Below are 25,636 nucleotides of genomic sequence, written 5' to 3' on the forward strand. Positions count from 1 at the left end.
ATTTTCGAGTCTTGTCACTCTTAATAACTCTTTAAACATCAATCAAGTCCCAAACTTTATCTCTCTTTTTTACATCAAGCAAGTTCTGCCCTTTATTTTCTAATTCCTGCATGTTTTAAAACCGAAACCAAAATCTCAGACGCGCAAGAGGATGGACACGCATCATTTGTATTAGTTAAGCATTTATGAGCATTTATCTCTCAGAAAATGTACAAGTAAATACCATTTTACACGTTGCTGACTATTCACTGTCTAACGCCGGTTTCACACCGCATGCGTGAGCAGCGCCTAAGCGGCACGTGTTTTTTTTTCGGCGCCCATGTTAACAAGTTAAAGCATGTACAACGCACGCATGAGCAGCGCATGCTCGCATGGCAGGAGCGTTGCTGAAGCAGCAGTGCTGCTATCGTTTCGGCATCGGCTCTATTTCTGCTGCGCTGCTCACGCTCAATTAAAGTGACAGTGCATTGTTTATGGTTTAAATGGTCGTGAATTGTTGCGAAAAAGTGTAATTTTACAATAAAATCACGAATGTGATGCCAAGTGTGTTTGAAACAGTCATGACTTTGAGCAATTTAAAAGAAAGCAATGAAATATTAACACAGTGTTGCCAGAAGACTGCGTTCATTCACTTTCTGCCCAGCAAATGGGTCCTCATCTATCTTAATAATCTTCAGAGAAATAGATTCATCTATAAATCTAAATCCTATGCTTTAACTGTTGAAGGGAAACACGATCGACTGCTTCATGCTGTCAATCACTGAGTGAATTCTTTATTTTATCGTAAAACTTCAGAAAAACAGATTTTATAATGTGCCATGGGCTTTTTATGTCTATAATTGTGTTTTGTGTCTATATCTGTCATTACACCGACCAGAACAGCACGAAAACAATGTGGATTAAACAAATCACAGTTATATAAATTAGACTGACCTTCAAAAAGCATATTGAAGAGGTTTTGCTCATAAATGCATGTAAAATAATGTAATGTGAATTTGAGATTTTTATACTGTTATTTAAACTTCACAGTATGCGCTGCAAACGCAGCTGGGGTGAAAGCACAATGGCCACGCGCAGCAAACGCTCTCCTCACGCGCTGCTCACGCTACGCATACGCGCTTGCTCACGCATGCGGTGTGAAACCGGCGTAAGGCTGCGTCTCAATTTATCCAACAACGTGCTAGGCCCAGGGTCAAACAGAAATTGTGCGTTAAAATGAATTTACGTTACCGCTTTATTAACGCATTAATTTTGACAGCCCTAATATGTATATATAATTATGTTGTATATAAATTTTATGTTATTAAAATTATATATTCATATAATTTTCAGTTTTTAAAACTTGTTTATTCAAAGTATTATCATATCACATAGTATATATAACATTATTTAGCAGTTAATAGCATATCTCATTTTTTCAATATTTTGCAGCCCTAATTTGACACTCAATTTTTAGTTAATGTACTACTGTACATAAGTTAGTCAATGTTTTTGCATTTCAGCATCAAATTAACTATGGATATTTAACTTTTGAAACTATTTTAAGTATTTAAATACTCTACTAAAATTTTTTAGTGAAGCTATGGTGAATAACATTATACATTCCAAGTATTTACTTTAAATAGCAGCCTTGTATTTTTATTAAAACAATAAGGCACTTGAGGCTGTGCTCTGCTATAGCGAACAACCACTTGTCTCTGTAGAAAATTTCTCTTTCGCCTACAGTTTTGTTCGTCTTCATTAGCATTCTTTCTCTCTCTTCTACTTGGCCTCCGGGAGAGCGTGATCCTGGGAGAGAGGCTGTCAGGGCCACGTGTAGTGAGGGGGGGGACTCTACGTCGGGTGTAAAATTTGATTAAGCGGTGGGCGAGCGTGTCCGAGCGTGGCTGTTGTGTGGACCAGCTCGCGCGGCTGTGGTTTCCCAGCGTGCCGTTTGGAGGTTAAGTGCCGGAGAAAATACTCTCATTATCCCGAGTGAGAACTGCCCATGTGGCTGCCCGCTCGACCTCCCTCTCTCTCTCTCTCTCTTTCTGTCTCTCTATGTCACTCGCTCACTCATTCATGCATCCTTCTAGAGCTGCACCACTGAAAGCCTCCAAAACGTGTCATTCAGTTTCCCTTGACCCTCTCTCTCTCTCTTTGCCCTCCTCTTCCCCACTGCCTCTCTCTCGTCTTTATGTGTAAGAAAAGAGCTCGTACAATAGCAGAGGAGAGGCCAGTGTGGATTCTTCAGCACCCCTGTGGACTCTGAGCCGAGGGCTGTGAGATACTCCACATGTGGAGCATGTGCATAGGAGCTGGTCGTCATCCATCAGTCAACACTGACTTCACTTTCTCTCTCTGTCTCGCTCTCTTTCTCTCTTTCAAGTGGGATATAAATGCTTGCTCAGTACTTTCGATGTATGAGATTCAGTCCCGTATGAGTTGCTTGGACAAGAATAAGAATATTGCTTATTTACATTTATGCATTTGGCAGAGGCAGACTTTAGACTTTAGTTTGTTCAGATACCCAAGTATTAAACTGCTCCTGTATTGCTCAATAGTGGAACATTACATTAGCAGCACAAAAGGTCATGGGTTCGAACCCAGGGAACACACACATACTGATAAAAAATGTATATGCCACTTGTAAGACGCTTAAGATAAATGCATCTGCCAAATGCATAAATGTAAACTCTGGCAAGTAACGCATTCCACACATTTGTGCTATAGACATAATGCCTCAAATTGTGTGGCTTGATCAGGAAACATGTAAAAGTTTTGTCTAAAGGGGATTTCAGTAAGAATCTAATTTGAAACACAGAACAATTTTAATATAAACTTTACAATTTCAATAGGAAGTTTCAGTTATACGTCTATGTAAATCATGTAAAACTGGTTTTAAGTACTTCTGGAGGACTTCAGAACTTCAATTCAGGTCTGGCATTGAACCAATGACCATTCATTTCATTTTTCATTTAACGTTTGGGTTGAAATCATCAGAAAGGGGAATTTTTAAATGTCACAGAGCACATCTGCTCAGACAGAGGAACTTGTGAGAACAGATGCTCTGTGTTGGACCTCGATTGCAGTTCTCAATGCTTTTACATTCAGGCTCTTGAACCATAGACACGCGATTGTGCCTTAATGACATTTGATTACATTGTGTTCGTTAGAAATACGAGGCAGACGAAAGTGTATTTAATAGAAAGATAAGTGTTGCATTGCTGCATCCAACAGCTGGCGCTAGTGATAAGAGTGATCGCTGTCTTTTTTAAAGAAATATTGCTGAGGTCCAGTAACTCAGCTGGTACAGCATGGTGCCAGCAACATTCAAAACATGGGTTAAATCCCAAATGAACACACAAAACTCCATAGTCCAGAGAGAAAATACCTCAAGTTTGCATGATGCTTCTGGGACACATCTTGTTCGAATCTTCATTGCTCAGGAAGGCAGGTAAAGTGCTGGCAGAGAGGTCCTACCAGAGAAATGTTTGAAAACATTAAAACAAGCAATAATGAGAAGTCAGTTTGGCATTGTCCTTCTGCATGCTCTCAAATGCACAAAAGTCAATACCATGCAGAGATGTTTATACACATGTTTATAGTCCAAGAGGAGTATATGGGCATACATATTTCCTATCTACTTTTAAAAAAGATTACTAGTATGGCTACTAACCTAAAAATAAGTAAGTTAATAAAATAGGTTTCAGGTGTTGGGACTTGGGATGCATATGACTCAAAAACCTCATTTCGTTTTTTTGTTTTGTATCAGCCTCTTGTGGAGATTGTAGTCATTGCATCTGAACTGAACAGGTGCCTTACAAAAAACAGTTTAAAATTAATATTAACTTCGTAAAATTTATTATTATTATTATTATTATTATTAATATTGCACGTTTTTCAAATTCATATAGCACGAAACGTTGTTGTAGGACTAATAGTTAAGTTACCCAGTTCAAGTTTTTGTAGTAACTGACCAAAACCAGCACTGCTTTAACCATAATAAACGTTATTATAAATGTGATTCATGAACATATATATAGCAGTGCTAATGAAAATCTGTTTTATATAAATATTTACAAACCTTGTTGTTTGTACTTTCACTTTTGCACAAATAAACTATTGAATTGACTGGAACCACGCTGTGCCATGCGTCTATATTGACTTTTATTTTGAAAAACAAATCACTTCCTTTTTATTGAGGGCGCACATATTTGTAACAAATGTAATACATAAAACTTGCAAAACTTGCGATATATCCTGCGTGTAACTCAAATCAAATTCTGAATAAATTGCTCAAATCGCTACTTTTAAAATGGTCAAAGATAATTATATTTTTAAAGACTTTTAAGTTTGCGTTGTCTGGACCATTAAAAATGTACAGGCATGTGATTGGTCAGTTTTCTCTATGGCTCTGGTTAATGGTTAATGGTCGCGTGGGGCAACGAGGATATCTCTGGTACAAACAAGAGAAAGTGAAAGGGCAGAAGACATATGGTCATTCGCGGGTGAGTTAACACAAGTAACGTATTTTATATGTATAAACGTGTTATTTCTAAACGTTAAACATGATTTAACACGCTTTTTCTACACTACAGTGGATGTTAGAGTCGATCAATGAAATTGCATCTATGTATTACATTAGTCAGTTCACTTCTTTAAGCTCTATTAATAATTATACAAGTATAACAAGTGCAAAACCTTAACAAATCGGAATGAAGTCATGTTTAAGGTGTTATATAAAGTTTAAGGACTACATGTTATATGTTTGAGGTGCTGACAGTGTTCAAGGTGTACTGATGACACGTACACGTTTTTTCCAACAAGATAATCTTCACAGATAAGCACAACCTTTTATAACCTTTATCTATTTTTTCTAATAAACGCATTTAACGTTAGACTTTAAAAATCCTAAAAGTTGTGTTAATCTGTGAAGATTACTCTGTTGGATAAAACTTATAAGTTAAGCACAGATCTTATTTTTTGCGATAATCCTAAAGTCTATAAAAAATGATGGGCTTTTATTCGAGTGTCCTGCTAACTTCCGGGTTGGCCTACAAAAATACGTCATCCCTGCGGCACTCAATATCTATATCATTATGCTTACAGTTGTGTTTATATTTTCCTCCTTTCAGTTTGTATTTCATCTCTGACCTCAACAGTAACTGCATATGATGGCAAATGACATTGGTAAGTGTCTCTTATCTCATGCAAAATTCATATCTTTAATCAAAAAGTTAAAAAGTGTGCCTTGGAGTAGATAAATTAGACTGCCGGGCTGTTTCTTATTACACCCCTGAGTAATAAGAGGGGTAAACAGACTGGTGTGACTTACATCATTACGTCCCTCTGTGTAGCTCAGCTCATTAGAGATGCTGAGGTGAGAGACAGAGGGAATTCTGCAGCACACTATCAAGGGAATACTACCTAGTGCTTACGTGTGGTGTTTTATATTTGCATAGATGTTACGTATATTTGCGCTTAATATCTTTTGTCTTTGATCCATAAGAAGATTCTGTTGTTTGCAGATGATGCTCAGGCTGAACTCGACTCTGTTGAGGCTGATTTGGAGATGGTGGAATTGCAGATCTCCGAGCTGTTGGAGAAACAGGCCAAGCTGAACTCCAGGAAAAACAAGCTCCTGAAGATCCTGGAGGGAGCGTGCAGCTCAGCCCAGCCCTCTGGATCCAGCAAATCTCCCAAGGCTACTTTTAGCAAGCAGGACTTACAACACTATGAAGAGTCAGGTATCACTCAAATATTTTATGGTAACTGCATGCTATCATAATCCGTTATCAGCATGATTTTCTTAAATCTAATGTATTTATTGCTTTCTGGACAGATTTTTCATGGTCTAAAGAGGTTCAGCAGAAGCTGATGAGTGCCTTTAAACTCTCCAAATTCCGGCCTTTGCAACGGGCGGCTATTAATCTCAGCATGTCCGAAAAAGACTTGTTTCTGGTCATGCCCACTGGACGAGGAAAAAGTCTTTGTTACCAGCTGCCAGCCCTCTGCTCGAAGGGTACATTTTGAAATGCAATTCCCATTATCTTTGCGACCACAAGTTGCATCTTATTGCATCCATGTGAACTGTTCCAAAAGTCAAATTTTTGTATATCAGGAATGCATAGCATTAAATTAATTCTGTAAATGTCTCTGTGGTGGTCTGTCAATCAGGTTTTACATTAGTTATAGCCCCACTGGTGTCTCTGATGGAGGATCAACTGATGTATCTGAAGTCCATTGATGTCGATGCAGTAACCCTTAATGCCTCCAGTACAAAGGTATGATGGTCCTGTGACTTAAACCTCATTCACACAGAACTATGGTCCTAGAAAATATCCGTAAAATTGACAGACAGGCTTCTGTGTGAACGCAAACTCGTCCCGTAAATGTTCTGGGATCGCTCCCGGAAAGAGGACCTAGTAACATTCCCATAATATTCCCGGAAAGCCCTCTGTGTGAACAAGAGGCAGAAACAATGCCATAAGGGATGCATAACGATTAGGGCTGCATAACGATTAATCGCGACTAATCGTTTGCAGAATAAAAGTTTTTGTTTACATCATATATGCGTGTGTACTGTGTATAAAAATTATGTATATATAGATACACACATTTATGTAGAATTTTAAGAAAAAAAACATATATTTATATATTAAGTATTTATATTTATATATAAAATAAATTCTATATAAATATAAAAATTTATATACACAAGTAAATATTTCTTAAATTTGAACATGTATGTGTGTGTATTTATATATACATAATTATTATACCAGTACACACACATATATGATGTAAACAAAAACTTTTATTCTGCAAACGATTAATCGCGATTAATCATTATGCAGCCCTAATAACGATTAATCGCGATTAATCTATAGCAGAATAAAAGTTTTAGTTTTAGTTTTTGTGAAAATATAAATATGCACACATGCATGTATAATTTTAAGAAAAATATATATTTATATATTAAGTATTAATATTTGTATATAATATAAATTATACATAAATATACAAATGTATATACACATGTAAACACTTCTTAAATGTATACATGCATGTGTGTGCATTCATCTATACAAAGTTATTATACACAGTTCACACACATATACGATAGATTAATCGTGAATAACCGTTATAAATCCCTAGTGACTTTACGGGATGTTTACAGCATCTGTGTGAACGCAGATTACGGAAAATCTTTGGCAGTGTGACTGAATCACCAACAAATCCCAGGGCTTTATAAATGTATTGGAGACTTCTAAGTAATGCATGCGTGCATGCATGTGCTTTGTAAATATTACTGGTTGAAAGCAGTGCAATAATTTTCATCTGCAGGAGGACTCCAAGCGCATCTTGGCAGGCATGATGGATAAAAACAGCCCCTTTAAGTTGCTTTACGTTACACCGGAGAAAATTGCCAAAAGCAAGCTGCTGATGTCCAAACTGGAGAAGGCCTACAACATGGGTCTCCTGGCACGGATAGCTGTAGATGAAGTTCACTGTTGCAGTCAGTGGGGCCATGACTTCAGACCAGGTTGGAATGGTTTTGTGGATGCCCGCTGAATAAAACTCGAAACCTTTGCTTCAATCTGCATTTTATTCACTAGATTATAAACTCCTGGGGATTCTGAAGCGGCAGTTTCCCAAAGTGCCATTGATTGGACTCACTGCCACCGCAACCAGCAGTGTCCTTAAAGATTGCCAGAAGATTTTGTGTGTTCAAAATCCAATCACTCTGACCGCACCATTCAACAGAACAAACCTTTATTATGAGGTAAGCAAATTTGCCTTTGTCGCAAGCAACGTCTGTGAAAGAGTACAGAATAAACCAATGTGACCCGGGATGTGTCATCTTAACCTCTACAGGTTCGTTTTAAAGATAATGAAGATTGCATCGATGAGATTGCAGCATTGGTCAAGGGAAGATACAAAAACCAGTCAGGTGATTGTTAAGTAAAGTTTCCCACCTTTTGATGGAGCATATATTCAAGCACATGCATAATGTAGTAATAATTTCATGCATTATATTTGCAGGAATTGTATATGTATTCTCGCAGAAGGATGCCGAAACTGTGGCTTCAAACTTGCAGAAGCATGGTATTCTTGCCCAGCCATACCATGCCAACATGCAGCCTGCAGACAAATCTCTGGTTCATCAACAATGGGCCTCCAAGAAGATCCAGGTACAAACCCGCAATGTTACTGTTGCCCATCTCGATACACCTCTTGTCTTAACCTCCGTTGTGTTATTTGTGCAAATGTGCAGGTGGTTGTTGCCACCGTGGCGTTCGGCATGGGCATCGACAAAGCTGACGTACGGTTTGTTATCCATCACACCATCAGCAAGTCCATCGAAAATTACTATCAAGAGAGTGGACGTGCAGGTAGCAAAAACAACCATCCATCATTCCAAATATAAAGACATGTTCTTTGGTTGAACCTCAAATCTTTTGTCCTCCAGGAAGGGATGATAGCCCAGCAGACTGCATTGTGTTTTATGGGTTCATGGACATCTTTAGAATAAGCACAATGGTTGTGATGGAGAACACCGGGCAGCAAAAGCTACAGAATATGGTGGCGTATTGTCAAAATGTGGACAGGTAGTAACAAAACAGAACAAAAAAATTATTGACTTGTGATTTTTATTAGGACAACTAACACATCTGTTAATTCAGGTGCCGACGTGCTTTGATGGCCGTTCATTTTGACGAAGTTTGGGACGATGATGAGTGCAACCAAATGTGTGATGTCTGTCGGCACGGCAACGGTGAGGCGGGATTCTCTTGGTTACACATCTGGTACCTGATCCTTCACAAGCAGTCTGTGTATGTAATTGTGCTATTTTATGGTTTTTTTTTTTAGATTATGTCACAATGGACATCACCGAGTATGCACAAGATGTGGTCAAAATAGTAGAGGTGGCCACCGGTATGGATGAAAAGTTAACCCCTCTGAAAGTCTGCGAGACTTGGATGGGGAGGGGGGCTGCTAAGCACCGCAAAACGATAAAGAGCACGACTCTGTCACGCTTTGAGGTGGAATCTATCATCATCCACCTTTTGTTGCACGGCTACTTCAGGTATCTTCTGACTGCTCTGATAGCTTGAAAATTACATGCAAATGTTTAATATAATATAAGTGTCATGTGTGTCTATGAAGTTTCAGCTTAAAATGCACTATAGATCATTTAATATATATATATGTTCAAATTACCCCTATCTGGGTGGGAGCAAAAAAGTGCTTTTTTCATGTACCTTTTAAATGCACTGCTTTCGGTTAAAAATAGATCTGATTCCTACATACAGTCTGAGACCCTAGTAGTTTTAGCTCTATTAGTGCTACAATATGCTAAAAATCACATTTAGAAAAGCTTTTGGGTAAACCAGTCAGTGGCCATGGGTGGGGCTTTGTTTGACATCACATTAACAAGAGAATCAAAACAGCATGTCTAATGAGACTGCTTTGGTTTATGAGGGATTAAAAAAGGAAGAGTGGTTAGATTTTTGTTTTATTGTAGGGCTCTCACACTGCCAACACACATTTATATTCAAACACCTTGTAAAAGTGGATTTTGCATAGTATTGGCCCTTTACATTAAACTTCCTCTATTTGTTTTGGTTCTTTGATAACTTTCTTCTGTCATCCATAAGTGAGGACTTTAGCTTCACACCCTACACAACCCACTTCTACCTGAAGCTGGGGCGTAAAGCAGCTCTCCTGAAGAACAGCACTCACTCCATCACTATGAAGATGAGGAGGAAAATGCCACCAGTCAGCACAGTAAGACAGAATCAGCAGCTTTTTTTATTTTTCCTCTTATGTGTTTTCTGTGTGCTTTAACTGTAGAAACTAGAATTGTAGATTTTTTCAAAAATGAACCTCTTTTCAACGGTGACAAATTGTCAGATTTAGTCAAAACCTAGTTGGATTCTTAATCCTTGTTATATTTGGCTATATACACGGTATTGTAAATGTTTAGCATATTCTAAATCTTACTTTGTATTTACTGAATCTGACCTTGGTCCCTGTTCTGTTGTACCTGTTTTGTTTATTCGATATTATGCCTCTTCCAGTCTTATTCTGTTTTCCAGATAGATGTCATCCATGAGGGGTGCATCATTTTCTTAGTGATCAAAGGCCTGCCTTATTTTACCTAGCGACTAACACAGATTTGACTTTAGAAAATTCAGTATATTTAAAGTGATTTTCATAATTTTAATTTAATATTAACACTAACATTTTATGATTAATTTATATAAATTTCTTACATACTGTTCCTTTAATATTCACAACTTTAAAGTCTCCTTGTAGTTGAACATTTTATTATTTAAAGGATTAGTCAATTTTCTTAAAAAGAAATCCAGATAATTTATTCATCACCATGTCATCCAAAATGTTGATGTCTTTCTTTGTTCAGTCGAGAAGAAATTATGTTTTTTGAGGAAAACATTCCAGGATTTTTCTCATTTTAATGGACTTTAATGGACCCCAACACTTATCAGTTTTAATGCAGTTTAAACTTCCAGTTTCAGCTGAGTTTCAAAGGATTCTAAACAATCCCAAACGTGGCATAAGGGTCTTATCTAGTGAAACGATTGTCATTTTTGACAGGAAAAATAAAAAATATGCACTTTCTCCGGTCATGTAATTGCGTAATGCCGTGGAAAAGTAATGTGTTACAAATACGAAACGCACATTTGTGGACCATTTTAAACAATAAACTGACACAAAGACATGAATTAGTATCATTCGACATACAGCAACGTCGGAACGGTCCTTTTTCTCCACCTCTTGACGTGATGACGTATTGCGTATGGCGCGTCACATGACCAGAGATAGACGAGAAGTTGTGGTTTAAAAGTGCATACTTTTTATTTTTCTTGCCAAAAATGACAATCGCTTTGCTAGATAAGACCCTTATGTTTGGGATTGTTTAGAGTCCTTTGAAACTCTGTTGAAACTGCAAGTTTAAACTGCATTAAATCTGTTACGTGTTGGGGTCTATTAAAGTCCATTAAAATGAGAAAAATCCTGGAATGTTTTCCTCAAAAAACATAATTTCTTCTCGACTGAACAACGAAAGACATCAACATTTTGGATAACATGGTGGTGAGTAAATTATCTGGATTTGTTTTTTTTTAAATGGACTAATCCTTTAAAACTCATCTTTGAGCATCATAATAGCATATGTAAAAAGTTTTTCCTGTGACAATAATTTCATCATGTTTTAAAATAGCTTGAATGTAACTCTACTCCCTTTCCTTAATTAGTATATGCGGAACTATAAATATGCAAATTAGACCCCCTCTCTATTGCATTACACCAGCTTGGACCATAGATATGAATATATGTACTCAGCATTGTACATTAGCATATTAAAAACACCACATAGACATATAAACAACATTAAAAACTAGATTTTTTACCACAGGGGACTTTAATTAATAAACTTAATTTAATTTAGCTTAAAATCATAAATGCTTGAATGTACACAAATCCCCCAAGCAAATGATCTCTGATTGAAGAAGATCCCAGAGCTCTTAAAAGTGTGTCTTTGTTGGGTGGTGGTCTGTTCCAAGTTACTTTACTGGTGGTCATGGTTACCTTCAACCAGGAGAAGTTATCCACCAGTCACAGTGGAGTGGGAGGAGCTTCCGACTGTAAATCATCCCTTTATCCTCCTTGAAAGCTGTTTACTGTCATGTCTAGATAGAAACTTTCCCATCCAAATGAGGCATTGCTTGCTTCACCTGTTTATCTGAATCCAGAGACATGGCCCCTCATTCAGAATGCAGTAACAACTTGTATCTCTTGTATTCCTACAGTTTATAGTGCCCACTTATCCAAATGACTAATAAAACCCCACAGGTAAAAGCTCTTGTGCCGCCCCACAGGTAAACAAAGTGGCACAATGTGCTGTGGAGAAAACTAGTGCCAAAGTAGAAGGAAAAAGACCTGCTGACAATGACCATCACAAATCTGTGACCAAGAAAGTCAAGAAAGACAATCATCCCTAGTCCAGATGGAGAAAACCCCCAAACGTACAGTTTATTTACTCTATTATCCATAAAAATTAACCAGAGGGTTTGATAAGGGAATACATCTACTGTCTTTTTTATTTCTTGCTTGTCCTCATGTGTTCACTTTGTAAACACGTTTACATCGTATCTCATGATAGCATATCTGTTGGTAATGAATTTTAATCTCATCCAGCATTTAATTATTTCTACTTGTGGTGTTTGGGTTTGCATGACACATGGTGACCTAATGAACATTGGCATTATGAAGCCAACCAACTTTTGCATGGGCCACTAACCACACTTAAGACAGTATGCCGATAAAATACCTCTACTTTTTTTCTTTCCTCAGGATGTTCAGTCAGGTGAGATGCAAGAAGCTGAAACAGTCGTGTTTGATGTTGCCAACGTTGCCGTTAAGACACCAAACAAAAGTAAAATATATAAAAACCACCATAACATGGAAAAAAGAGTTGAGCAAACCCAGGAAGATAATGTTGCTTCTGATGCAAGCGAGTATGGAAAACACACCTCAGTGTTTGAGGTCGAGGTCAATGTAATAGAGCAGAACCATACAACCGGTGGTCTAAAAAACGCCCCAAAACAAAACTCAACATCACCAAAAAGAAGGCAAAGACAACCACCAACTGAGAACTCGGACTGCCCTGGTGACAAACCAAAATCTGATCTTGTGAGCACTCCATCAGAGATTTCCATCATCTCTGCTGCTGCTGTGGAGGAGTTACACCATCTGCGCAATTACTACAGCAAACAGTTAAGAAGAATAAACTATATTTCCCATGAGCACTTGCAAAGCTCCCAACCTGGGATGCTGACATGTATGAGAGAGCCATTCAAAAGCCTCCGCTTCCCATCAAGGACAACCATAGCCAGGGGTGCCAGAAATTTATGGACCCGTGTTAGTATGAGAAGAAAGCTCATACAGTGATTTATTGTCTTTTTATAAATGTTGTGTAAGACTAACCTACTTTTTTCTATGATTTGAAGATGATTATTAAATTTATTTGGGTTATTGCTTGTAAACCTTATTTTGTTCACAAAAATCTCTTTTATATGTTGAGCCAAAATTGTGGTTGTACTGACTGCTTTTGGGAGGTGGAGGAGAGATAGCAAGTCTTTGGTGTACCCAGAGTATGTAAAGTTTTAGCTCAAAATACCATATAAATAATTTATTATAACCTTTTCAATGTAAATGATCTGATCTCTGTACTAAATGGCAGTGTCGTGGTTGGATAGGGCAGATTAAGGGGCGGTATTATCCCCTGCTGACATCACAAGGGGAGCCAAATTTCAATTGCCTATTTTTTCACATGTTTGCAGAGAATGGTTTACCAAAGTTACTGGGTTGTGGTTTTTTACACATTTTCTAGGTTTATAGAAGCACTGGGGACCCAATTATAGCACTTATACATGGGAATAAGTCAGATGTCCCCTTTAAAATTTTGTTGTATAAATGACTAGGAATAAAGTCATTTTAAAGCTATATATTGTAACTGGGAGACATCATTTCAGTGGATAGGAATTTAGTCAATGTGGTTGTGATGACAAAATTTTAAAATATTTATGTGTTTGGTGCTACTTAAATATTTCAAATATGTTAAATAGTGCATTAACAAAAAAATTTACATTTTTAATATTTAATGCATGGTTAGTTTGGTGGAAAAAATGCCGAAAAAATGTGCTTTCTTACTTGTAATGTAAATGCTACTAAATCAATGTCACAATTCAATATATTTTTCCTTAGTATATTTTATTAACTATTTCCTCTTTATGTTTTTAAAATCAAAATTAATATATTTTAATTTCTTTGTCTTTACGCGACAAATGATGTATACTTTATATACATCCCACAAATATTTATTTATTTACTATTATACACTATTACGTTATTATTAGTGAATAACGTTTTGGGGTCTTTTATTTTGAAATTACGAAATCTTTCTGAAGCGAGATTACGTCACGTGTGTTTGTTTGTAGTGGACGGGATGTGTGACTTGAAATATGATTTGCTTTGACCTGTATACATTTCTCTGGTTTGTATGACACCTTTAATAGATAGGATATATTGTGTACATGAAGTAAAATGCGCGCGGTGAGTTATGTTCAGAGAGTCAGTTTAGGTTTCACAGGAACACTTTTTCCTCACGCTATTTGTCTTGGAGATGCAGATAACGACTCAGTAAGTTATGCGGTGCCCATGTCTGTGTAAGTCAGATATGAGTATTAATCACTCTTTCGTTAATTAATTATTTAAATTTAATCATTAAATAACGCTTAATATCAACCCCACCTAGCAGTATGCATGTTTTTGTTTTTTTATCCTTGCCTTGGTATAGATAACATCCCACCCAAAACATCGGAGAGACCTTAAAGGGGACATTTCACAATACTTTTTTAAGATAATTAAAGATGTCAAATAAATATTTGGTGTCCGCAGAGTACATATGTGAAGTTTTAGCTCAAAATACCATATAGATAATTTATTATAACATGTTAAAGTTGCCACTCTGTAGGTGTGTGCAAAAATGTGCCATTTTTGGGTGTGTCCTTTAAAATGCAAATGAGCTGATCTCTGCACTAAATGGCAGTGCTGTGGTTGGATAGTGGCGGTATTATCCCCTTCTGACATCACAAGGGGAGCCAAATTTCCTATTTTTTTTCACATGCATGCAGAGAATGGTCTACCAAAAGTTACTGGGTTGTTCTTTTACACATTTTCTAGGTTGATAGAAGCACTGTTATACACTTAAACATGGAAAAAATTTCATGATATGTCCCCTTTAAAAGTTTTCATAAGAGTCAATACAATTTCCTTCATAACTATTGATCCTATTTGAATATCTGTGTGATATAATATCTGTGATCATGCAAAAGATAAGGTATAAATGTCGTCTTTTATGTTGCAGTTGAATGAGCTGGTGGTGGGAGATGCCAATGGGAAACTGTATGTCTATAAAAACGATGATCCTAAGCCCTGGATAACTCGAACATGTGTGGGCATGGTGAGTAACATTAATGATGTTCAACATATTAAAGGATAAAGACCCTACTGAAAACACAATACAATATTTTAATATTTTAATGGTTTTAAATACCATCAGCTGTTCATCATAAAAAATATTATTTTAGGAAGATTTAATGTTGATCTATTGGCTCCCATATGTCAGATAACATCCCACTAATAAATCCCTTGTAACAAATCACCAATAGAGACCCACAGAGACCCTTATTGTTTCTATTAAACCAATACAATACACAATTCCCATTAAATCCATTAAATTTTTTTTATGTTTATTCAGCATTGTCATGTCACACAATGATCATATTGTCATCTGATTTTTTTATAGTTAACATGTGTTGGAGTGGGAGATGTTTGCAACAAAGGAAGGGTAAGTCTCACTCGCTTCATCTTTCTCCCTCATTAAAAAGTATTGGGGAAAAGTGTTGGTATCAAATAGCAATGCTATAGCCTTTATAGACTCTGTAATGCTTATGTAATACGATATTTACATGACACTCCAAGGAGAATGTTACTACATAATTCAATGGAGCACATCCATATAACCAAAACCTTACATTATGCATTTGACACACTCTTTTATCCAAAGCGACAGGACATTCACAATATTGCACTGCTATTGCAAGGCTCTACTATGGTGCTTGCTTTAAGCATCAAATAGCACACAAATTTCCATCACTTTTAAATATATAATCTTTAAATACGGCAGAATTTTGTTGTGGCTGTGGGTGCAGAAGGCTGGTTTCACCTCTTCGATATCAGTTCTTCTCTGGCCAAGTCGGATTCATCGAGCCAGCAGGACGGTTTGGTTGGAGACGAGCAGAAGCCCAGTTTTACCCAGCACATTCCTGCCAATACCAAAGTGATGCTGATCAGCGATATTGGTGAGGATTCTGGGTACGACATGCTCAATGATATCTAACAATTTGTGCAGTCATGCTAATGTTGAACTGTTTATGTGGATACAGATGGAGACGGACGGTGTGAGCTTGTCGTTGGCTACACGGACCGCGTGGTCCGGGCGTTTCGTTGGGAGGAACCTTCGGACGCTTCAGACTTGAGCGCTGGTCAGCTGGTACTGTTGAAAAAATGGCTTCTGGAGGGTCAGGTACAAGACAAGTGTCTTTGGAAGATGTCTCCAAATTGTTCACAGTGTTTCTTTTGATATTCTGCTGTTTTTTTAAAGCCCGTAAAAATAAACCTATTACAGCTTTTGTCTGGTCTCCACAGGTTGACAGTCTTTCAGTAAACCCAAGTCCAGAAGGTCTACCTGAGCTCATGGTGTCCCAGCCTGGCTGTGGATATGCCATACTAACATGCTCTTGGACACAAGCGGGCGCTGCAGGATCTGCCGATGACAACACAGCCACTCCTACCAGGTGAGAGAACCAATATTGGGAAAGGAATACAGTGCATATTACTGTATATGTGTACTGAATGATAAACCATACTGAATTTAGAAAGAAATCAGATTTTGTACGGTCCAATGTTATATGTGTTTATGTTCACAGGGAAAGTTCCTCCAGAGATGTTGTCCTTCGTCTTACCACCGGACGCATTCATAACAAGAACGTGTCCACTCATCTGATAGGCAGCATTAGCAGAGGTGCCAGAGATCATGCAGTCACACATTTGGTTTGCATGCTGTGCATGCATCATGCATTTCCTTGCACAGTTGGCTGCCAGTACACTAAGATTTCTTTAATTAAATTGCATGGAAATGTTTGCTTGAATTTATTTATTTTCCGACAAACGTTTTTGCTTGTGCTGGCAAACGTTTATTTTACAAATTTTAAAATGATTACCTATCGTAAAAAATAAATATTAAAGAGATAGTTCACCCAAAAATTTAAATTATGTCATTATTTACTCACTTGCATGTTGTTACAAAAAGGACGATATTTTGATGAATGTTTGTATCCAAACCGATCAGAGGCCCCATTGACTTCCATAGTATTATTTTTTTCTACTATGGAAGTCAATGGGGCCTCTGATCGGTTTGGTTACAAACATTCCCTTCTTTGTGTTCTTTAGGTCAAATACGTTTATAAAGGTTTATTACAACATGAAAGTGAGCAAATTATGACAGAATTTTCATTTTTGGGTGACTATCCCTTTAAAGAGCACCTATTGTCCGATTCATGATTTTACATTTCCTTTGGTGTGTAAATGTGTATTAGTGCATGTTAACGATATGCAAAAGGTACAAATGCCAAAGTAAACAATGATGCATGTTATCATTTCCAACATAAATGTCTTTTCTTGGACTACAACAAACACACGGATTGTACATTTATTGTAGGCAACAGTTAACTTCCTGGAATTGGTGATGTAGTAAAGACCGTCATTATCATAATTCATCCCACTTGGACACAGCCTGTAATTTAACTTCTGTTAGCAACCGAATCTTTCAAATGTGGTAAGGAGCGTCACATTTCCGTATGATGTCAGAGGTATTCAGGCCAATCACAACGTACAGATTAGCTGGCCAATCAGGGACACGGTGCTTTTCAAGGAAGAGAGTGAAATCTGGAGCTACAAAAATGTATGGTATGGGAAAAATAATGTGTTTTTTAACCATAAACCACTCGAACACATTGTATTATACCAAATAAACAAAATAACATTGTTTTTAGCAATAAAATAGGTGCTCTTTAAATAGATATAGTTATTGATTAATTAAATAAAAAAACAAATAAGTTGATTATTGTGTTGCATTTGGTTTTTCTCTAGGTTCTAAGGAGGATTCATCTAAAGGTGGCCTGTTTGCGCTTTGCACTCTGGATGGTGAGTGTTAGTCCTATCACTGTGAAACCTGTCACATCCCAGAGGTTATTTAATTGATGTTGGGAGGGCATGATCCCAGTGTAACAACAACAAAAACATGCTCTGTGTTTTCCCGCTCTCTTCTTTGGTCACTTTGGGCTCAGGTGTTTATGAGGATTGCCTTTATATCCTATACTCTAATAGCATACTCTTGTATGGTGCATGTCTGTTGCCATGGCCACCCTGTTGGATCAGATCAGACCAGATGTTTTTACAAGAAGTAATTGACAGTTCATCGTGAAGATGTTATTGATTGGGTAGCTGTTGTTGTGTTTTTCTTTCAGGAACACTGAAGCTGATGGACAGCTCTGAGAAGCTCCTGTGGTCTGTACAGGTCGACCACCAGCTCTTTGCCCTCCAGAAGCTGGACATTACTGTAAGTCTGAAACCTGAAACCTTTGGCCATTTAAACATTTTGAATTTCATTGCATAACTAGACATTATGGTCTCTATAAACAAAATAATGCTAGATCTCAAAAGCAGCTTCTAGCTTTAATTTACTGAGCCATTTTTGCAGTTACTATACTTTAAACCTGTATGTTATTTTGGTAATGCTTTACAATAAGGTTGTAGTAGTTAATATACGTAAATTAATTAGCTAACATGAACAAACAATGGACAATATAGTTTTTTTAGCATGTTTACATTCTTGTTAATATAGTTAATGTCAAACATGCACGGGTTGATCCAAAATGAGCGGTTATGAGTCATCCAAAATAATTTTTAAAGGGATAGTTCACTTTAAAATGAAAATTCTGTCATTATTTACTCATCCTCGTGTTGTTCTAAACCTGTATGAATTTATTTTTTCTGAGGAACACAAAAGAAGATATTTTGAGAAATGATGGTAAACACACAGCAGATAGTGACCATAGACTTCCCATGGTAGGCATAAAAAATATGATGAAATTTAATGGGTACCGTCAACTGTGTGCTAACCATCATTTATCAAAATATTTTCTTCATCATTTATCACAATACTTCTAAAATATTTTTTCCTACTATGGAAGTCAATGGCCACTATCTGCTATTTGTATTTACCGTCATTACTCAAAATATCTTCTTTTGTGTTCATCAGAAAAAAGAAATTCATACAGGTTTAGAACAACATGAGGATGAGAAAATGATGACAGAATTTTCATTTTAAAGTGAACTATACCTTTAATGATATTCGGGGCGCGGTCGGTCGGGTCGTTTGAAATAAAGATGCCAATTAACTATTTTAAGCAATTACTACTTTTAAAAAATGTTATATATATATATATATATATATATATATTTTATTTTTTTTTTTGCGGTCCGAGTTGCGGGTGGGTTAGTTGAAAACGTCGGTCGGGTGCGGCGGATTGTTTATACGTTGACCCGCGCATCACTGATGTCAATTCCGGTTTTCATGTTAGTTCACGGTGCATTAGTTAATGTTAACAGTTACAATGCTTGATTTTATAAATGTATTAGTAAATGCTGAAATTAACATGAACTAAGATTAATAAATGCTGTAGAAGTATTGTTCATTGTTAGATAATGTTAGCTAATGCATCAACTAATTCTTAACAAATACAACATTATTGTAAAGTGTTACCGATATTTTTAGTGCATGTATGAACTGTGATATGTTTGCATGGTATAGCATCATATCAAGAAGCATTTCATACGTGTGTGTGTGTGTGTGTGTGTGTGTGTGCGTGCGTGCGTGCGTGCGTGCGTGCGTGCGTGCGTGCGTGCGTGCGTGCGTGCGTGCGTGCGTGCGTGTGTGTGTGTGTGTTTGAATATGCATGTGTTTTTCAGTCTTCAATGTACTTTAGGCAATGTTCTTTAATTGTAACATTTTATACATATTAAAGGGCTAATGCACTAAACAACAAATATCCTTTATTGATTTTAGCGGAATTTACAAGCTTTTATTTAATTACAAAATTACAGTATATTGTACTTGTTGTGTGTTTGTGTTGTGTTGTTTAGGGTGATGGGAGAGAAGAGGTGGTGGCCTGTGCCTGGGACGGCCAGACATACATCATTGATCATAGACGTACGGTGGTCCGCTTCCAGTTCGATGAAAATGTAAATGCATTCGTTGCAGGTGAGAGCTTAACGTAGAGCCTTTACCAGGGTAAAACCTGTCAACAACATATGAGGGTCATATTTCAGTCCAAAATCATGAGAAATTATTCTTAAAATAAAAATGAAATCTATTATTTTCACTACTGTTTGTAATTTAATATTGTTACCATTATTTATGCTTCAGATAAAAGTAAGTTGTGTATACAAACTTCATTTTTTTGTTGATTTAAATATTAAATCATAATGCATTGTATTATAATAAATTAACAGTAAAACATTAAAATCCGTAATGAGAATTAAATATGAATCACAAGAAATTACAATAAAGTAAAAAATCAAATTCATCATAAATCTGAAGTTGCGATTATCTTGTTTTCCCCATTGTGACGTATATACGAAATGAGAAAAAAGGTAGGGCAGTACTTTAATTCATCCTTCCAGAATTGATTGGATCGTTGGGTCATGTTGCTATTTGCTTATCGCTGTGATCTTTTCCCGGGCCCCGCCTTCCCGCCATTCCTCATAAGCGGAGTGATAGAGATTGTTTCGAGAAGGGGAGGAGATTAGAGTTTTGATAAAAGATTATGAGGACACATTAATTTTTTAAAAATAATAAAGCTCACAGATAAGTACCACAATATTCCAAAAAAGTTGGAATTAAAGTTTTTAATTTTGATTTCATGACGACTTTAAGTAAATGAGATCTGAGTTGTCATAAGAAATAGGCTTCGTTTTTTACCAATCATTGTAATTGTCACCTATCAGCCCTTGTAAGTGAACTGCATAGTGTAAATAAAGCTGACAAATACTATTTTTACTTATATAGACCCTTTTACTGTTTGTACACAATGATGACGTGGCAGCGTATGCGCGCGCATTTAGGCAACGGAAGTATCGTAAGAATCAACAGTGAAGCAACACAAACAGTAAGTTATTTTAAAAAAATTGACTTTATCAACATTTTCAACACAGCTACCAGATCCGTGTACTATAGTGGAGTGGATAAAAGACGTTAGCAGATGGCCAAAAATAAAGTTGCCAGATACATATATACGTATATTAGTATATTATATTAGTGCAACCAAACGCAACAACGGGACATTTTGATGTTGAGAAACCGTTTTAATAAACTTTCTGAGTTGCTACCACGTTAGAACCAATGGGGAATAACACCACTTCCGTTGCCCAAATGCGCGCGCAGGCTATTTGATCACGTGAGCTGTAAAAGGGTCTATTGGTAGAAGCACCTGCATGGTGGGAATATATTAGTATCTCTCTCAGTTTCACTTAAGCTTAAACCTTCCCAACTCTCTCTCTCTTCTCTGTCATCCTCTTTCTGCCTCTGTCTTGATGTTTCTCTCTCTATCCGTTAATGCAGGACCGAAAATTTATGCATTAAAAGGATTAAATTTATGACAAAGCCATTGTGAACACCAAGACTTGCATTAATGTCGACACTGAAATGCACTTTCTCCCATACAACAAAGCACTCACATGTGTAATGTTTATCTGCTCACACACCTGTGCCTTCGTTTTCATCTTGTGTGCCGCGCAGGCTCATTAAAATGCAGCCGTGTGCTCTGTGAATCTGCCGTATGAAGGGAATGTCGAGGACGGGTACCTTTCACATTAAAAATGCATTCTAACGCTAAACAGATCGGTCGGCTTGTGAAACGTTGCAAAACCTTGCCTGTACACCTCTGGTGAATAGCCAATTTCCATGTGAAAGTGCACACAGAAAGGCAAAGTAGTTTGATATGATCATTCATACATGTCGGCATTTGGAGTGATGTTTTAATAATTGGCAATTACAGTAAACAGGGCTTTTGCATAATTTTCATAATTGTTGGTTTGTGTGGTTTATGAATGTAAATTAAGCAACAGGTTGGAACTTAAAATCTGTTCAATCAATTAAGCCAGTACATAACTATCCTAGTAATGTGCACTGATTTATCTTGCATTGTAACGTGTGTTAGGAAGGTAAATCAGTGTAACTGGTAGTGCATTGCATCAAAGAGCTGCTTAAAAAGGAACACGCATACTAATAAAATGTATGCCTGGCATTCATTGCAAAAGCGTCTGCCAAATGCTTAAATGTAAATGCATATTGTTTCCATTAGGACAGTATGCTTGTAAGGAGGGAAGAAACAGCCCATGCCTGGTCTACGTGAGCTTTAATCATAAGATTTATGTATACTGGAGGGTTGAGCTGGAGCAGATGGAGCCTACCAACCTGTTGAGTGTACTAGAGGAGAGGCCCGAGTACACAACCCTGGTGCACAACCTGGGAGTGGGTGAGTGTGTACAATAACTAGAGAATTTTCTTTAGTCATATTTTTTTAAAATGGTAACACTTTACAATAAAACTCTATTGATTAAAATAGTTAATACATTAACTACCCAGAGCAATATGTGTTGCAGCATTTATTGATCTTGGTTAATGTTTGCCATTAGCAATACAGTTGTTCATTTTTCTTTATGCATTAACACATAGATTGTTTTATATTGTATAAAAGTTTTAGTAAATGATAAATTAACAGCAGTTATTTAGTCCTACACATGCTCCCTCTTGCCATAAGAATCGAACTGGCGGCCCATTGGGGGATACAAGCCCGACTCTCTAACCATTAGTCCAAATCTGACTGTTGCCAATAATAACATTCACCAATATCACAACAGATGTAGTTGCATGAATTCTACCACAGGTGCATTGGAGACTCATTTGGGTTCAAAAGGACCAAAGGGGGTTAGGTCATTCTGCTCACTCAGACACCTGCCACATGCACAGTTAATGAAAAGCCAGCGTGATTTCCTGGGGCCGCTGTTAATAATTTATCTTTCGAGTCTGATGTGCACCCGCAACGTAACTTTCAAAGCGTGATAATGCAGACACCCTGGAAGCTGGCAGGTGAGAGAGTGCACGGGAAACGGAAAGGTAGAGATGTCACCTTAGATACAGTTATTTAGATAAACTATAGAGAATCATCCCAAATTAGGCACATAGGGCCACACACCGTCTCACTAAATTGGCTCGTCATACATGGTGTTGTGCGTGTTCACATTGGGGTCCACACGTTTATTGCAAATTACAAACTTTTGAAAAGTTTGTTTCCACATCATCCAGGGTTCCCACAGGTCCTTAAAATCCTTGAAAGTTTGTGATTCTGGGGGAAATAATTCAAGGCCCTGGGAAGTTTTTGAAAATATACATACATAGATACAAGTAATTGAAAGTGCTTGAATCTATTTTATTCAAGAAGTTTTATTATTCCCTGTGTAGTGTACGATAATATCATCAAGTTTCTAGCCTTTTAATCACACATGCTAAACTGTTCGTTTTAAATGCTTATATCTTCTGTATGCGAATGTTGATTCATACCAAAATGCTTTTTTGCATAGTTGTGTTTGACACATGACAACGTCTCTGGTTACGTATGTAACTGTTGTTCCCTGAGAAGGGAACGAGACGCTGCGTCTCCCTTGCCATACTTCCTGCGACCCTGTTACGCAATCTTTAGCAAAATTTCAGATAGGGATATACTTCCTGGATCTGCGTCACCTTGTCTTTGTCGTTAAGCCTCACCATTGGTTGAATTAGAAATGCACATTCAGGCGCGCTTACCACTGGAGGCGTCCCCAAAGTGTCACCGCAGTGACGCAGCGCGAGTTCCCTCGAAGGGAAACTGTAACAATGTATCTTAAAAGGTAACACGATGTAACCTTGCTCTCACTTAAAAAGTGTGTCCCCACATTCAGTCCTTAAATTTGAGGGTATTGGAACTGGAAAATCCTTCAAAGGTCCTTGAATTTGAAGTAAACTAAGGTGTGGGAACCCTGACCATCTTCAGATTCTCACATCCGACATTAAGAAAGAGAGAGGGAGAGAGACGTTATCAAACATGCATTAAATCTGTGGGTTTGTTTGTATGCACCTTACAGATATCAGTGACACTGTGGCCGTTCGGAAACTGATTGGAGATGTGCTCTACAGGAACATACAGAAACATGAAAGCACACAATGACTCGAAATCAAACTTGGCTTCTCTGTAAATAGTCTGTTAATAAAACAACTTCCAAATATTTCCTTTCGTTTGTCTTTCCTATTCTTTATTTTCTTCCTTCTGAGCACTTGAAGCCATATTCCCCATCAAACATGGGGAATGGTGAATATACAGCTCCAGTTTTCAAGTTATTGATTATACCCAAGAGCGATGTAACACCAGGTGAGGAAACCAAAAATAGAGCGGCCGCTGGACCTCCGTCTCCCAGGGAAAGAGTCTTGCGTCTAATGTAGAAGAAACCCAGAGAGGGGATTTTGTGTCCCCCCTGCTCTGTGCCCGGAGAGCTTCATGCATTATCGATGGATTATGGAGATGCTTTGCTGAGGGACTAACAGAGGACGCATCGATTTCAGCTTGTGTGTTTGTATGCATGTACTTCTGAGGCTAAGTAATGTTTGGCTCAGGTGTCATCGTGCACTTTAGTCACAGGGACTAGAGGTAGATGACAGATTGAATTGTGTGAGCAAATTCAGATGTCAGTCTCTGGTGGCTTTGGACAAGGCCTGTCTGAGCTCTACGCTGCTGTTGAACAGAGGACACTAGGAATTTATGAGTTCTGCAGACAGGGCTTATGTCCTTCAAGCAGAAACCTGTCTTTATACTTTGCTTTCAAGAATTCACATGTTGATACGGCCACAAAACTTGATAAATAAAACAGGTTAGCGTTTATATCAAATTTAGAAAATTTGTTTTCTATCAATAAGTCAATAATCACCCTTGCACACCTGTTAGTAATGGGTGTGTCGAAAAATGACCAAATATGGTCAATAATCAAAAACAACAGAAAGATCCCACACTATTAATCTTTCAAAAGTATCAACAAAGTATATCACATATATTTATACACACATACACACACTTTTAAGTGTTTATGTTTAAGTTTTAACAAATTAAAATATTAAGTAATTTCAACTTTGAAGTTGAAGTTGTAGGAACTTTTTGTAAAGATGCTCATTTTTTAGCTCCCCTAGAGTTATACATTTGATTTTTACCGTTTTGGAATCCATTCAGCTGATCTCCGGGTCTGGTGGTATCACTTTTAGCATAGCTTAGCACAATCCATTGAATCTGATTAGACCATTAGCATTGCGCTAAAAATAACCAAAGAGTTTCGATATTTTCCTATTTAAAACTTGACTCTTCAGTAGTTACATCGTGTACTAAGACTGACGGAAAATTAAAAGTTGTGATTTTCTAGGCAGATATGGTTAGGAACTATACTCTCATTCTGGCGTAATGATCAGGGACTTTCAATGGCAGGGGACTATTTTAGGGCACTGCGTAATATCAATGCTCATCCTGCAGCCATGTTACGGCAGCAAAGTCCTTGATTATTAAGCCAGAATGAGAGTAGAGTTCCAAGCCATATTGGCCTAGAAAATCGTAACTTTAATTTTCTGTCGGTCTTAGTACACGATTTAACTATATATATTATAAGTTATTTCAATTTTTTGACTAGTTAGAAATAGCTAAATTAATTGCTGCACTTACAGTAAATGTTTAAGTTTAACAACTTAAAAGTAATTTAAACTTTTTTGACTAAATAGAAGTTGCTATAAATTATAAAAATAGTTGTAGGAACTTTTTTTATTATTTATACGAACTCCTCATTAGTCAAGAAAGTTGAAATGACTTTC

The 25,636-nt window shown here is 37.2% G+C and overlaps 2 protein-coding genes across 4 annotated transcripts; both read left to right on the forward strand.

Moving 5' to 3' along the window:
- Nucleotides 1–4,222: 4,222 nt before the first annotated feature.
- Nucleotides 4,223–13,484, forward strand: recql (RecQ helicase-like). Of its 3 annotated transcripts, none has more exons than XM_065268561.2 (16): nt 4,223–4,490; nt 5,118–5,172; nt 5,511–5,729; nt 5,825–6,004; nt 6,160–6,266; nt 7,330–7,528; nt 7,602–7,768; nt 7,861–7,936; nt 8,029–8,177; nt 8,261–8,378; nt 8,456–8,594; nt 8,670–8,761; nt 8,857–9,073; nt 9,645–9,774; nt 11,609–11,635; nt 12,364–13,484. In XM_065268561.2, the coding sequence occupies exons 2-16, from the start codon at nt 5,154–5,156 to the stop codon at nt 12,958–12,960; spliced, it is 2,436 nt and encodes an 811-aa protein (XP_065124633.1). In that variant the 5' UTR covers nt 4,223–4,490; nt 5,118–5,153; the 3' UTR covers nt 12,961–13,484. The 3 variants fall into 3 exon arrangements, with proteins under 3 accessions (XP_065124633.1, XP_065124631.1, XP_065124632.1); XM_065268559.2 differs by lacking the exon at nt 11,609–11,635 and adding an exon at nt 11,889–12,035 and having other exon boundaries at nt 4,226–4,490; nt 12,364–12,504; XM_065268560.2 differs by lacking the exons at nt 4,223–4,490; nt 11,609–11,635 and adding exons at nt 4,591–4,615; nt 11,889–12,035 and having other exon boundaries at nt 12,364–12,504.
- A 500-nt stretch (nt 13,485–13,984) lies between these two features.
- Nucleotides 13,985–24,020, forward strand: itfg2 (integrin alpha FG-GAP repeat containing 2). Its single transcript, XM_065268603.2, has 12 exons — nt 13,985–14,211; nt 14,939–15,034; nt 15,380–15,421; nt 15,761–15,935; nt 16,020–16,159; nt 16,282–16,430; nt 16,563–16,657; nt 17,785–17,838; nt 18,162–18,253; nt 19,840–19,957; nt 22,059–22,232; nt 23,878–24,020. The coding sequence occupies exons 1-12, from the start codon at nt 14,116–14,118 to the stop codon at nt 23,958–23,960; spliced, it is 1,314 nt and encodes a 437-aa protein (XP_065124675.1). The 5' UTR covers nt 13,985–14,115; the 3' UTR covers nt 23,961–24,020.
- The last annotated feature ends 1,616 nt before the right edge of the window (nt 24,021–25,636 follow it).

This window comes from Paramisgurnus dabryanus, chromosome 1 (assembly GCF_030506205.2).
Source record: "Paramisgurnus dabryanus chromosome 1, PD_genome_1.1, whole genome shotgun sequence".
Classification (NCBI taxonomy): Eukaryota; Metazoa; Chordata; class Actinopteri; order Cypriniformes; family Cobitidae; genus Paramisgurnus; species Paramisgurnus dabryanus.